General features: G+C 42.2%; 1 protein-coding gene across 6 annotated transcripts in view; it reads left to right on the top strand.

The window, feature by feature from the left end:
- Positions 1-15,446, top strand: part of lyst (lysosomal trafficking regulator) — a 432,206-nt gene that overhangs the window by 295,799 nt on the left and 120,961 nt on the right. For all 6 annotated transcript variants that reach the window (XM_070884660.1, XM_070884659.1, XM_070884658.1 and 3 more), the window contains 6 exons: positions 2,180-2,425; positions 4,537-4,710; positions 5,949-6,101; positions 10,060-10,197; positions 11,414-11,612; positions 13,774-13,899. In XM_070884660.1, coding sequence (XP_070740761.1) covers positions 2,180-2,425; positions 4,537-4,710; positions 5,949-6,101; positions 10,060-10,197; positions 11,414-11,612; positions 13,774-13,899 — 1,036 coding nt within the window. The remainder of the gene's footprint in view (positions 1-2,179; positions 2,426-4,536; positions 4,711-5,948; positions 6,102-10,059; positions 10,198-11,413; positions 11,613-13,773; positions 13,900-15,446) is intronic.

Here is a 15,446-nt window from a genome sequence, read left to right as displayed (position 1 = left end):
CTCGACGCACCAACGTCGGTGTTATCGATCAGGCCAACATCCCCAGCATCAAAGCACTGACCACACTCAACCAGCTCTGTTGGGTGGGCCATATCGTCTGCATGCCCGACACGAAACTCCCAAAGCAAGCGCTCTACACTGAACTCCTACACGGCAAGCGAGTCCCAGGTGGGCAGAGGAAACATTTCAAGGACACCCTCAAAGCCTCCTTGATAAAGTGCAACATCCCCACCAGCACCTGGGAATCCCTGGCCAAAAACCGCCCTAAGTGGAAGAAGAGCATCCAGGAGGGCGCTGCGCACCTCGGGTCTTGTCGCTGAGAGCATGCAGAAACCAAGCGCAGACAGCGGAAGGAGCATGCAGCAAACAAGACTCCCCACCCACCCTTTCTTTCAGTCACTGTCTGTCCCACCTGTGACAGAGACTGTAATTCCCGTATTGGACTGTTCAGTCACCTGAGAACTCACTTTTAGAGTGGAAGCAAGTCTTCCTCGATTTTGAGGGACTGCCTATAATGACTGCCTATGATTGACCAGGTTAAGAAATTGGCTGAGTGGCAGGAGACAGGCAGTAGGTATAAAAACAGAAAATGCTGGAAATCTCAGCGGGTTAGGCAGCATGTATGCAGAGAAACAGAGTTAACGTTTCAGGTCAATGACCTTTTGTCAGATAATAAGTAGGTACTCAAATTGGCAGGAGGTGACTAGTCCAAGATCCAGCGAGATTCATAGACGTAAACCTGAATCCCATAACTCAATCACAACAATGGCTTCCCATTTATAAAGTGCCTTTAATGTAAAAAAAAATGTCTCAAGGCACTTCACACACAGATGTAAGAAAAACCAACACCAAGCAATTAGGATGGGTGACTGATAGCTTGGTCAAAGAGGTGGGTCACAATGAAGATTTTAAAAGTTGTAGAGAGACAGAGAATTTAATGAGAGTGTTCCAAAGATTAGGATTGAGGAGGCAGAAAGCCCTGCTCTCAGTCGTAGATGTCCACCTGATGGGGCCTTGTCAAGTTTCTCTCCACTCGCATAAAGAAAGAAAAACTTGCATTTATATAGCGCCTTTCACAACCACCGGACGTTTCAAAGCGCTTTACAGCCAATGAGGTACTGTTTGGAGTGTAGTCACTGTTGCACTGTGGGAAGCGCGGCAGCCAATTTGCGCACCAGCAAGCTCCCACAAATGTGATATTGACCAGATAATCTGTATTTTTTGTTATGTTGATTGAGGGATAAATATTAGCCAGGATATCGGGGATAACTCCCCTGCTCCTCTTCGAAATAGTGCCATGGGATCTTTTATGTTTCATCCGAAAGGCGGCACTTCCGACAGTGCAGCGCTCCCTCAGCACTGCATTGGAACGTCAGCCTAGATTTATGTGCTCAAGTCCCTGGAGTGGGACTTGAACCCACAACCTTCTGACTCAGCGGCGAGTGTGCTACCCACTGAACCACTGCTGACATAGCTGTGAAGCTGGATAAATACATGAGGGAGAAAAGTATAGAAGGATATGTTGTTGGGTTTAGTTGGAGGGGTGGGAGGTGGCTCGTGTGGAGAAGGAACACCCGCATGGACCTGTTGCGCCGAATGGCCTGTTTCTGTACTGCAAGTACTTTTTAATACTTTGTAATGTGCTGAGGGCAGATTTATGGCCATGACTGCACGTACACATACAGTGCTTTGTGCCCAGCAGGTGCTCTAGTACAGAACTCAACAATCCTATTGCTGTGAGACTACATGCTTAGCTAACAAATTGCATTAATATTGTGCCTTTAACATGGAAGAATATCCCAGGTTGTAACACTGTTGGGGATCAAGAGTAGGAGCAAAATTAGAGGAGTTGGCCAAAGGAGGTAGATTTTAACGGTGGGATGAGAGGTAGCAAGGGGAAAGGGTTTAGATGACCACTAAAAAGTTTCAAGAAAAATCTCTGGGCGAATTGCCACAGGTTAGCCTTGGAAACCTCCCAGCAGCAAGTTATTGAGAAGAATTGATCTGGTCCTCCCGTGGCCAGATCTAGTCAATCCCATAAGTTTATAGTTTATTAGTTGATAATTGTAGATCAGTTTCCAATTTGTACAGCTAACACTTCAATTTCTGTGCGACAGAGGAAACATTGATATCTATTTCATACAAAAGCTTGATGGCTTTGATTTTTTTTTTGTTGCAGGATAGTCTTGCTATTGTTTACAACCCAAGATGTCCTGCTCAATATACGATCTATGAGCCAGTTATTCGACTCAAAGGTCAAACAAGAACTGTATCATCACAGAGGCCATTCAGCTTGAAGGATGTCCAAAGCAATGTGGTGGAGCCCCAGCAACTGAAGCGCTTGCAGCCTTTGGAGCACCAAGAACTTCAGCGTATCCTGCACAAAATTGGAGGAACTGGTGCATTCATCTTTCTCTTTGCCAGAGTAAGAGATGGTCACTCTTGAGTTACTTAGCAATAGGTGTTTGTCAATTTAATTATAAAAATAACATGAGCTCCTTAGCAGCGCAGTTAATTCATGCATTAACCAGTGTGGAAGTGAGCCAGCTCCTGTGCATTTGAAATCAGTTAATTGATTTCATATGGGATCACTGGGGGGGGGTGGGGTGTTGGGGGAGTTACAGTTTAGTTCAGCACCCTGGCACTAGGGAGGGCTGAATCACCCAGGGTTTCAACTCCTATCTATCTTAACATTGGGTTAGCATAGAGTTTGGCATGGCTGGTCAAGTAACATGGTGATGCTCACCCTCCATCGATTCATCGATTCTTGCAGCACAAAAGGAGGCCATTTGGCCCATTATGCCTGTGACAGCTGTTTTCGTCCCACTTGCCTGATCTTTTGCCATAGTCCTAAGGAGGGGGGAGAGTTGGAGGCTTGCAATGACCAATTCCTATCTGTGCAAAACAATCCCGCCCCTCCCCCCACCCCCATTTGTTGAGTTGCCATTGGGTGTAGTGCGTGACCTAGGTACGAGCAGCACTGGCTATCAGGCGCCACACAGCCTTGGCGTTCGATGCACGCTTGCCTCTTATCTGATTGGTTAAACCCTCAGATTTGTTATTTTTACATTTGATGTGGTGACGCTATGAATTTATAGGATATGTTGATATGTGTGACCAATCATGACATTGCCTGCGTGTGTACAAATATGTCATGTATCCGCACCAACAGCGCCTCTCCGACATAATTTAGCACCTCAGCAGGGATTCCATCTGCTCCCGTAGCCTTGTTGTTCTTGAGCTGTCTTATGGCTTTTCCTACCTCGTGCTACATTGGGGTTTCACTGAGGTGGTGGCGGGTCGCATGCTGCAGGATGGAGTCGAGAACACTTGAGTCAAAGGCAGAGTCTCGGTTGAGGAGATCTTCGAAGTGCTCCTTCTAGCGGGCACTGACTGCCTCGGTGTCCTTGATGAGTGTTTCCCCGTTATTGGTCAGCAATGGAGTGGGGCCTTGGAAGTTTGGACCGTAGGTGGCCTTGACTGCGATGAAGCAAGTGCTTTCTGCGGACCTCCTTCACAGCAAATGAGCTAAAGGTGGGCAGCGGAAATGTTACAAGGACATCCTCAAAGCCTCCCTGATAAAGTGCAACATCCCCACCAACACCTGGGAGTCCCTGGCCAAAGACCGCCCTAAGTGGAGAAAGTGCATCCGGGAGGGCGCTGAGCACTTTGAGTCTCAAAGCCGAGAGCGTGCAGGAATCAAGCGCAGACAGCTGTAAGAGCATGCGGCAAACCAGTCCCACCCACCCCTTCCCTGAATGACTATCTGTCCCACCTGTGGCTCTCGTATTGGACTGTTCAGCCACCAAAGAACTCACTTCAGGAGTGGAAGCAAGTCTTCCTCGATTCCGAGGGACTGCCTATGATGATGATGACAAATATCAGTGGGATGTTTATTAAGCAAAACAATATGTAAGCGGATATAGCATGGAAATTTCATTCTGTTTCTTTGTCTTTCGGTTCTCAATTATGTCACACAATGTGCCAAGTTAGACTGACCTTTCACTGCCTGAAACCTGGGTGCAAATCCAGTCCAGACATGGGATGAAGGGCTCCTCGCTCTGATTCTGGGATTGGGTGGAGCAGTGGGTCAAAACTGTCTTTTCACCCTTTGGGACCTGGGTCCAAGTCTGGCCCAGACAGAGAGGGATGCAGGGTTCCTCTCTCTGATGGGATGGTGCGGGTGATTGAAGTTGGGTTCATGGATGAGCTTTGATGGTGGTTTGCAGCAGGCTATTCAGCCACAGAGGGCATTGCAAGCAAGCTGACTGTATGTGTATGATGTCTATGCACATACATGCACGCACCGTAGCCACGACCCTACCAGCATTAGCCGCAACTAACGTCACAAAGACCAGGCATTGAACCCAAGCCATCCTGCTATGTATGGTATCGGATAACATTTTGAATGTTATTTGGAAAACAAGTGCTGGCATTTACTTTTACTGATATAAACTGTATATACACAGTTCAGAAATTACCTGTAGTCTTTCTGTTTGGAAGATGATAAAACATTTGTATTTTATTTCTCTCTAGTCTGTAGAGATTAGTGAATGTGAAAAGACACAAGCTCTAGCACTGAAAGTTATACTTACTTTGACAAAGTATAACCAGCAGAGAATCCAGGAAATGGAGAGCTGCCATGGCTATGCTATGATTCACCAAGTGCTCATCAAAAAGAAATGTGTTGTAGGTTTCCACATCTTAAAGGTATGAAGTATTCTCTACATCTGTATTCTTGTTGCAATGTACCCCACGATTAGTTCAGCATCATTTTAATTAAAATGTTACTGAATGTTAGACATAGTCTGGTAATGACGGTCAGTTTGCCCATGTTAGCACTTGGGTATAGTCCACCAGACTTAACTGTGTTCCCTTTTTGTTAAAAGTGAAAAATAGCACAATGGATAGTATCAAGGCCCCCATATCCTGATCAGTCAGTCTTTCTTTTGTCTCTCCTCTCTCGCTCGCTCTTTACCTCGCTCTCTCTCTCTTGCCCTCCTCTCTCCAGCTCCAGTTTTTCTTTCACACCTGCGTGTTGCTGCAACTTCTTTGCGTGGCCATACACATTGGGTTCCTAGCCAAGTCTCCGCAGCAACAACATTAACCCCACCTTTTTCCTGAGTTACATCCTAGCTCAACTCCAGTCCCTGCTCCCTCCCAGCCCAGGATTCGGGTCCCAACTTCTCGCTCACCTGTGCATGTTGCAGCTGCACTGCCTGGTTCCAGGATCCATTTCTGTCGCAGGACATGTTGGCTGTCCTATGCCTTAAAAAGGTTAAGAGTAGAAATGAATTAAATATGTGAGGTACTACACGAGGGAAATGAGATAGAGAGAAAGCAAGAAAGAGGGAAAGAAAAAGAGTTGAAGAGATACAAAGATGACTAGAAAAAGAATGCGTGATGGACAGAGAGAAAGAGGGAGACAGTAAATGTGAAACTGTAAACAGAAAAATAAAGAGAGGGAGATGGAAAACATTACAAAGTGAAGGAGAAGCAAGGCAATTTACCCTTAAATTAACAGCCCCTCCCTACAGCTCCACAGAGGACAACAACCACCCGGTAAGGCCCCTTGCTATCTAGATAGGACTCTCCCGGAACCAGGCTTATCCCCAAATTATCCTGACCCCCAAAAATAGCTTTGTTCTCAGCAGGTGCTTTAGTGTACTAACAATCCTAATGTGCCATTGTATTCTCCTCTAAGTAATGTATGACAAAACTATGCTGTTACTCCATAAGATACATATATACATTGACAGAATAAATAAAATAATGGTTATCTGGTTTAGATTATGACCTTCAAATCTTTTTCTAAAGTGTCTGGTTTTTTAAAAACTTATTCTGTAAGTATATAGGAAATGTTTAATTTTCTTGATTGTCCGTTTTGATCATGTACAGACAGTTGTATGTGGAATTGCTAAATTTATGCTTTTAAAAATATTTTTCAGACTTTACTCGATGGATGCTGCAGTGCTCCAGTCCTTTACTTTAATGAGGCCATGGGTCAATTTGAGATTGATGCGGAATCCAGTGCTGTGATCCAGGATGTGAAGCTCCTATCAGAATTGTTACTGGATTGGAAGATCTGGTCTAAAGCACAGGTTTGCCCCATTTTCTGATTTTTTTTTGTATTTGTCACTATCGCTATACGTTCTGGATTGGAAGCGGAACTCCAACTTGTACAAAGCAACAATTATAACAAATTATTCAGTTGTTAAATAAACTTTCTTTCCTGTTGTTATTGAAAAACCTAATGAGAAGAAAAAATGAGATGAGGGTGCTCATTCCGTATAACTTGCAGTTATCTAGTTCCTGATGGGACTTTTCTTAAAATTATTGCCATAACTTACACCTTTATTGTTCTGCTCTTCAATTAATCAGAAATTCTCTTTTGGATGCATCAGTGGGGTTGTTGTTTACTGCATTAGTTGTAAGTCAGTTCTGTAGGTCAGTGATCCTGAGGTGCGATGTTGTTCCTTATTTTGTGTTTAATTTTCCCTCAATTTATAATGATCTCCGATGGTTGAATCCAGATTTTACACAAAGTTCCTTTCTATATCCATCTTATTCATTCCCTTAGTTTAAAAGTTTGAGTCATATTTTCTGCTACAAATCTGTTTCTGTTTCTAATGAGAATAAATGTAACTTTATTAATCTCTTTACAATTTATTGATCAGAAACCTAGAACTCTTTGTTGCAACTCTGTCTTTCTGACCACATCTGGGCACAATACACGTGTATTCTCACTAACGAGATGTCAGTAAATGTTCCCTTGAGATATATTCTTTGAACCTTTTGCACCCCAATATTTTGTTTGGCTTTTCAATTGCTGCCATATCCTGCAACAATGCTGTCTCACTAGGCCTATTTGTTTCCAATCACTTAATGGTTTTCCCCACCGTTTTAATTACGTTAGTCGTCACCTTACATTTCCGAATGATGAATTACACCTGCTTAGCTGTTTAATTCTGTCGATCTCTCTGAATTTTACTCCGTTCTTTCACCGTCCTGCTTCCCATGCTATCTTCAAATGTCTGCATTTCTGTATGCTCAAAATTCAACCAAATAGAATAGCATTGCCTTTACTATTTCTTTTATGGATGACGCTGCAATGCATTATGCCACGGAACATAGAAACATAGAAAATAGGTGCAGGAGCAGGCCATTCAGCCCTTCGAGCCTGCTGATCATGCAACTTCAGTATCCCACTCCTGCCTTCTCTCCATACCCCCTGATCCCTTTAGCCGTAAGGGCCACATCTAACTCCCTTTTGAATATATCCAACGAACTGGATTCCATAGGTTCACAATTCTCTGGGTGAAAAAGTTTCTCCTCATCTCGGTCCTAGATGGCTAACCCTTTATCCTTAGACTGTGACCCCTGGTTCTGGACTTCCCCAACATGGGGAACATTCTTCCTGCATCTAACCTGTCCAATTCCGTCAGAATTTTATATGCTTCTATGAGATTCCCTCTCATTCTTCTAAATTCCAGTGAATATAAGCCTAGTCGATCCAGTCTTTCTTCATATATCAGTCCTGCCATCAGGAATCAGTCTGGTGAACCTTCACTGCACTGCCTCAATAGCAAGAATGTCCTTCCTCAGATTAGGAGACCAAAACTGCACACACTACTCAAGGTGTGGTCTCATCAAGGCCCTGTATAACTGCAGCAAGACCTCCCTGCTCCTATACTCAAATCCTCTCGCTATGAAGGCCAACATGCCATTTGCTTTCTTTACCGCCTGCTGTACATGCATGCCTACTTTCAATGACTGATGTACCATGACACCCAGGTCTCGTTGCACCTCCCCCTTTACTAATCTGTCATCATTCAGATAATAATTTGCCTTCCTGTTTTTGCCACCAAGGTGGATAATCTCTCATTTATTCACATTATACTGCATCTGCCATGCATTTGCCCACCCACCTAACCTGTCCAAGTCACCCTGTAGCCTCTTACCATCCTCCTCATAGCTCACACTGCCACCCAGCTTAGTGTCATCTGCTAACTTGGAGATATTACACTCAATTCTTTCGTCTAAATCATTACTATGTATTATAAATAGCTGGGGTCCCAACACTGAACCTTGCGGCACCCCACTAGTCACTGCCTGCCATTCCCACTCTTTGCTTCCTGTCTGCCAACCAGTTCTCTATCCACGTCAATACATTACCCACAATCCCATGTGCCTTAATTTTGCACACTAATCTCTTGTGTGGGATCTTGTCAAAAGCCTTTTGAAAGTCCAAAAATACCACATCCGCTGGTTCTCCCTTGTCCACTCTACTAGTTACATCCTCAAAAAATTCTAGAAGATTTGTCAAGCATGATTTCTCTTTCGTAAATCCATGCTGACTTGGACCGATCCTGTCACTGCTTTCCAAATGCGCTACTATTACATCTTTAATAATTGATTCCAGCACTTTCTCCCACAATAGGATGTGGTTTGTGATTGAGAATTCCTATTTATCATGAGTTTCCTGACTTGGCCATGTCCGCCTGTATTCTCCCAGCCTTGGGGCCGCTCCTAATTGGTGGTAGTATTTTAATCAGAAAACAATTACGTGTAGGAAGCAGATTCAATAGTATCTTTCAAAAGGGAATTGGATATATACTTGAAAAGGAAAAAAAAACTTGCTGGGCTATGGGGAGTGGGGCTAATTGGATAGCTCTTTCAAATAGCCGGCACAGGCAAGTTGGGCCAAATGACCTGTGCTGCGTGATTCTCTGAATTTCTGGAGAAAATCAAAGAGGCGAGTCACATCAGGTAACTGTCACTCAGCCCGATCAAGCAACACTGTTTGTCAAGGCATAGATCTAGGTTGGCTCCTCCCATCTGTACAAAGAATGGCAAGAGAGAGCTTGAAGCAGGATAATTTTTTTACAAATAGTTACAAAAACTATTCAGATATGCAATTACATATTATTTGCAGCACAGTAATAGGCTATTTGGCACAACTGGTCTATGCTGATGTTTATGCTCTATTTACTTCATTTCACCTGATCAACATCTATTCTTTTCTCTCTCGTGTTTATCTAACTTCCCCTTAAATGCATCTATGCTATTTCCCTCAACTACTCCATGTGGTAGCGAGTTCCACATTCTCACCACTCTGACTGAAGAAGTTTCTCCTGAATTCTTATATTTAGGACCCCTAGTTTTGGCTGCCCCATAAATGGAAACATCTTTACATCTACCTTATCAAAAACCCTTTTATAATTTTAAAGGCCTCTATTAAGTCGCCCCTCAGTGATCTCATTACAAGTGAAAAGAGCCCCAGCCTGTTCAGTGTGGTCTCGTGCAGGGGTGTGCAGGCATTCTGGCCTTTGCAGCATAAGCAACTCACTTCTATTTGTGTTTATATTGCCTCATTGGTGGATAAATCCTAAACCAGGATTCCCAAGATCTGTCCGTATCAATAATTTGCGATATATGAAAAATAATAAGAGTGCTTTATATGTGGCCCATAATCAGCAGTCCATGAAGACAACAACTAGCATACTCCTGCTCCATTGCATTCTGTTTCAAACAGTTACAATAAAATCTTCCATGGAAGAAAAGATTTTGAAATTGTATAATTGTTGTGATTACAAGTAAATTGGTGTTCGTCATATGGTCTTTATGTAGTTTAATTTATTCTTTTACTTTTTTGTATACCTGAGTTTCATTCGAAAGAGTTTTAGATTGGAATTATGTGCTGGTTTTAACTTTGAGTACTCCTATCAGTGTAGCTTGCATTATTAAAATTGGATACAGCTGGGTTGAGTAAGCTAACCACGCATACTTCAGATTAAGTATTCCTTTTCCAAGTTTGATTTGCGGTATGGAGCTCATCATCTAAAGAGGAATCAAGACTACTGATCTATTGGAAAGATTGCTCTTTTCTTTAAGTAAAATTACTGGGCAGCTCAACAGCTCAAACTCATGGAGTACCTCAACCAATTGATCCTGGAATCGTTCAACCATGGTTGTGAAGAGCAGGTTACATTATGTTCATCAAGAAGTGAAAGGGTAAGTTTTCTAATCTCGCCATGTGTGTATTTATTTTGAAAACAGAATGGTGTCTGGGAAATGCTGATGGCAGTTCTTGAAGTCCTCATTAGAGTCCATCATCCAAAGCAGATGTTCAATGTCAAACAGCTTCTAAAGGCTCAAGTGGTTTATCGCTTCCTCTTGACTTGCCAGGTTCTTCAGGTATGAACTGTATTTCTTCAACCAAATTTCAACCCTCGCCCCTTTTCTCTTTTCCTGAGTCTTGTTGGGGTACAGTTCCACGGGTACTTGTACATTTTTGGTGCCTTACCCAAGTGACCATTTTTAATGTGACCCTCGACAGTGAGAGTTGACAGGTCATTGATTCTGGAATATTTCATGTTCTCTCCATGACATCCACCCAAGTGCATTTTCCAGCAGGAGTCACTGGATGGCAATCAGGAGTGGGAAACCCTGGCAGTTTTTCCCCTCTCCCAGCCAGGGACCAAACTGCTGTCCTGGCTGAAATCAGCAAACTCAGTATAGCCTGGGAAAATGAGATAGAACCTTCTGGTTTGCATGGTTAATACAAGAACAATCTCTTGCCCGCTGGGTCATTATAGCACGTCCTGTCACAAGGTCTAAGTACAAGTAACCTAGACTGAAGGGAGATAGTAACACTACATTTATTATAACACGCATGCTGCGGCTAGCAAGTATTTTATTGGAATTAATTCTTCAAACCGGCTGCTCTGTGATGTAGTGTACTGTTCTTTACCTCTGTCACTGGAAGTTCAGCAGTTCCATGTGACCTGGGAGAACTGAACTGCAGAACAACGAAAGCTTGTTATATTTAATCCCAAGTTCAGTTAGTTTCTGTCTACAGAATTGTCACTCAAAATCAAAACATAGTTATGTATGACCCGTGCCTGAGAAGCCCTGAAAATGCTTACTCTGAACCTGCCATGCAAACATGATATCGCTTTTTCTGATCAATTACCATATCAAACAACCTGCTTTCTCATAGCCAGCTTGACCATGTGGTCTCGAGAGAAAGGACAACTTTCATTTTAACATGAGTCAGTACATATTCTCTCTATGCGCAATTGAAGAATATTGGAACAAATGTATAATACCACAAATTTATTTTTTGAAAAAGGATATTCCAAGCTCTGTCACATTGATTTTATTGCACATAGTGGTGCTGCTGCTACATTTTCAAAAATATAATATCTTGGTGAAATGTGCAACACCAGCCACAGTCATGTGGAACGCACAGTGGTATACAAGAGCACTGCGTAATGTCTCAGTGGAATTTTGTAGAATTTTTTTGACACTATCCGAATTGGGTGCAGGAAAGATTCTGTTTCAGATAAATATAGCTTTTCATAATGTTGTATTAACTTACCTGCATTATTGTTCCTCTCTGGCTTCTCAGGAGCACCGAGATGAGCACCTGACATCAATCCCTCGGGAGGTCTGTAGATCGTTTGTGAAGATTATTGAGGAAGTACTTGGGTCACCACCAGATCTGGAATTGCTGAAGCTGGTTTACAATTTTCTGTTGGCGGTACATCCTCCCACTAACACCTATGTTTGCCACACCCCACCAGGCTTTTACTTTGCTCTCCATATAGGTGAATGGAATGCATACTGCTTTTAATCTGTTTAACGTACACATCTAAGCATAAAGGACACTGGTATGGAGAATAATGAATTCTTTGGTTTGTGTTCTCACGTGTAGCATCCATATAGAATTTACCTTCATTAACAGTCACTTCACTCACAAAATAATTAGTTGTGTGAAGCATTTTGAGACATTTCACTGTGAAAAGTGCTATATAAATGAAAATATTAGTGATTCCTTTTATGTACCATGTACTATAAAATCAGTCAGAACTTGTTAAAATATTTTTTGTCTATTGAAACGTGTTTTAAGATATCTAAATCTGCCATTAATCTGACTGTTTGAAGCCTGGGACCGCATCATTACACCTTGAGATACGAGGGTACCAAAGTGTAACAAATTTGTCTGAAATTCCCCTCTCCATTATTTTTAGCGGAGGTTATTAACCTGTTGAAACTAAATGGATTAACTCCTCTGCTTAAAAAAAAATGCAGGGAGGAATTTACGAGGAATTAATTAAACAGTTATACTCGTGTATCCTACTGTATAATTTCAAGGCCAGAGGACTGAAGTAAGTTTGAGTAATTTTGACCTATTTGACATCCTATGATATGGATTAGGACTGTTGGTCTGTGTACAATGGCAACTCAATACAAAGCCATTTTATTCTTGGGCTATTTCTGTAAACAGATTTCAAAAGAAGGAAAGTGTAAACGCCTTGAGATGTTTTCCTACGTTTGAGGCGTTATATAAATGCAAATTGTTTTAGAAAGAATCACTTTCATTGTAAAATACTTAACCTCATAGCATAAAATACGACAATTACCAGATTTTTCTAATATTGAATTGAAGACAATATGCTTTGCTGATGGCCAGTAGAGACATTCTTGTACACGTACTAATCAAAAATAGTACTTTTGCTTCTAAACCAGTCATGGGCATGCTCCTCTGTTGTTTCTCTGAGAATATCATTCATGGGATCTGTGAACACTTTTTTCCAGTTGCCTTCTCCTTTAACTATTCAGATTACTGTCATTTTATTTTTGTATCTAATGCACACCATTTTACATTTCAAAGCCAGGTGCATGTTGCAGTGTCATGCACGGTTCCTGATGTCTGTTGTAAGCCAACCCTGCCTTGACTCCACATTCTCTCTATCTAGTTTCTCTGGATTCAATGCTTTCTCTCTGCAGTTTCCTGACTCAGTGTTGTCTACTTGGTAGTACTTAACTTAAGGCCCTTCACCAAAACAGCTGGTACAGTAGGAAAAGCTAACATTGCTGGGTTAGAGGTCATAATAGCACACAAAAGCATATCCAAGCAAACCAACAAAACATGCATCTGTTACAGCGTTTGTTTTGGAGCTAGAAATTTGATTTTCAGTGAAAATGGTATTTTTTTCACCAAAATTACAGTTTTCGCTTCGCTACCGCTAGTAGGCCGGATATTCAACATTTAATTTGCGCAGCAGTAAAAATCGCCATTGCACGAGGACTCGTGGCGCAAACCGTGAATTTCGGCAACTTCAGTTCGAGGCCGATAATGATGCGCGAGAGGCCTTGGGAGGGGGGAAAAATACAAAAAAAAATTGGGGGAAAAAATTCACAAAACATTCACAAAACATACCTACTAAATCGCTGAAAAAGAATTAAAAATAAAAACTTTCACTTAAATTTTTGCAGGTCTTCATACTGACCACTGCTGGCAGGGCTGCACAACAGGTTTTTCCCTGTCGGTATTCTGGTACGGAATACGGGTGCGGAGAGAGCGAAAGCGCTATTTAGGATCTTGCAATGCGGCACTCCTCTCCCCAGCGGTATGTGGAAATTGCCGCAAAAAGGTGCCCAAAGTTCCCGCTGACCTGTTTTTCGCCAAATATGGTGAAATATTGTCAAAAACCCAGTCGCAAAGTCGGTGAATTTCTAGCCCATGGTTTGTCTGGTTTACCCCATTGTAAATGAAAGTGATTTTCATATTTAACATATGCTATTTAACATATGCTATTTCATGTTGAAAATATGTCTAAACGTTGAATTAATTTTGTAAGTGGATTCTATGTGAAAATGTTTACATTGTATATGAAAAATTGCTATCACTGGCGATAATGTGCATTTAAAAAATTTGATATGAAGTGGAGTGTAAAAATACATAACATTTATTTTGGCTTCCAGATGGCAAGATCTTTCAAGAAAAGGTCAAATCGATCATGTATATGCGGCATTCTTACAGTGATGGAAAACCTAGTGAAACTCTTGGCTTTCTATCTCCATCTGCCTTCACTGCTGTCCCAACAGAGGGTAGGCAGTTCTTCAAAATGGTTCATGACTTAGTTTATGTTACCTGGTTAACTGCTGCTGAATTAAGTTACTATATGTAATTTCCCTCTTCAGTATCTGCTTGTGAACAAATATTTGCCTCATAAATAAGGCTTTGACTTATAATTTAGCCTTGGGAATCAGAATCACATTCTAAATTTGTGAAATTCAACAAATTGAGGGGATTGTCAATTTTGAGGAGGACTGCAACAAATTACAAACTTGCACAATGGGCTTATAATTGGCAAATAAATTTCAACACAGATAGGTTTGAGGTATTATTTTTGGTAAGAAAAGTAAGGCGGTCACTAATTACTTCATAGAATCATAGAGATTTACAGCACGGAAGGAGGCCATTTCGGCCCATCGTGTCCGGTCCGGCCAACCAAGAACTTTTCAGCCTAGTCCCATTTTCGAGCACTTGGTCCGTAGTCCTGTAGGTTACGGCACCTTAAGTGCACATTCAAGTATCTTTTAAATGTGTGAGGGTTTCTGCTTCTATCACCCTTTCAGGCAGAGTTCCAGACCCCCACCACCCTCTGAGTGAAGAAATTTCCCCTCATATCTCCTCTAAACCAACTACTTTAAATCGATGCCCCCTACTTGGAAAATAAGAATCTAAATGGGGTAGAGGAGCAAAAGGATCTGGGAGTACAAATACACAAATCACTAAAAGTTGGGACACAGGTAAATAAGGCCATAAGAAAAGCAAACCAAGCACTAGGGTTTATTTCTTGAGGGATTGAATTGAACAGTGGTCAAGTTATGCTAAACTGGAATCGAACCTTGGTTAGACCACACTTGGAATACTATGTACAATTCTGATCACCATATTATAAAAAGGATATATTTTTTTATTCGTTCCTGGGATATGGGCGTCGTTGGCAAGGCCACCATTTATTTTCCATCCCTAATTGCCCTTGAGAAGATGGTGGTGAGCTGCCTTCTTGAACCACTGTAGTCCGCGTGGTGAAGGTATTCCCATAGCGCTGTTAGGGAGGGAGTTGCAGGATTTTGACCCAGCGATTACGAAGGAACAGCTTTCTATTTCCAAGTCAGGATGATGCGTAACTTGGAGGTGGTGGTGTTTCCATGCGCCCACTGCCCTTGTCCTTCTAGGTGGTAGAGGTCGCGGGTTTGGGAGGTGCTATCGAAGAAGCCTTGGCGAGTTGCTGCAGTTCATTTTGTAGATCGTACACACTGCAGCTATGGTATGCTGGTGATGGAGGGAGTGAAGTGGTGGATGGGGTGAGAATCAAGCAGGCTGCTTTGTAATGGATGATATCAAGCTTCTTCAGTGTTGTTGGAGTTTTACTCAACCAGCCAATCACCTTCAATCTGTGTCCTCTGGTTCTCGACCCTTCCGCCAGTGCAAACAATTTCTCTCCATCTACTCTGTCTAGACCCCCTCATGACTTTGAACACCTCTATCAAAACTCCTCTCAACCTTCTCTGCTCCAAGGAGAACAACCCCAGCTTCTCCAATCTATCCACGTAACTGAAGTACCTCATCCCTGGAACCATTCTTG

This window comes from Pristiophorus japonicus, chromosome 7 (assembly GCF_044704955.1).
Source record: "Pristiophorus japonicus isolate sPriJap1 chromosome 7, sPriJap1.hap1, whole genome shotgun sequence".
In the NCBI taxonomy this organism is placed as follows: Eukaryota; Metazoa; Chordata; class Chondrichthyes; family Pristiophoridae; genus Pristiophorus; species Pristiophorus japonicus.
This window is presented reverse-complemented; position numbering and strand designations above follow the sequence as displayed.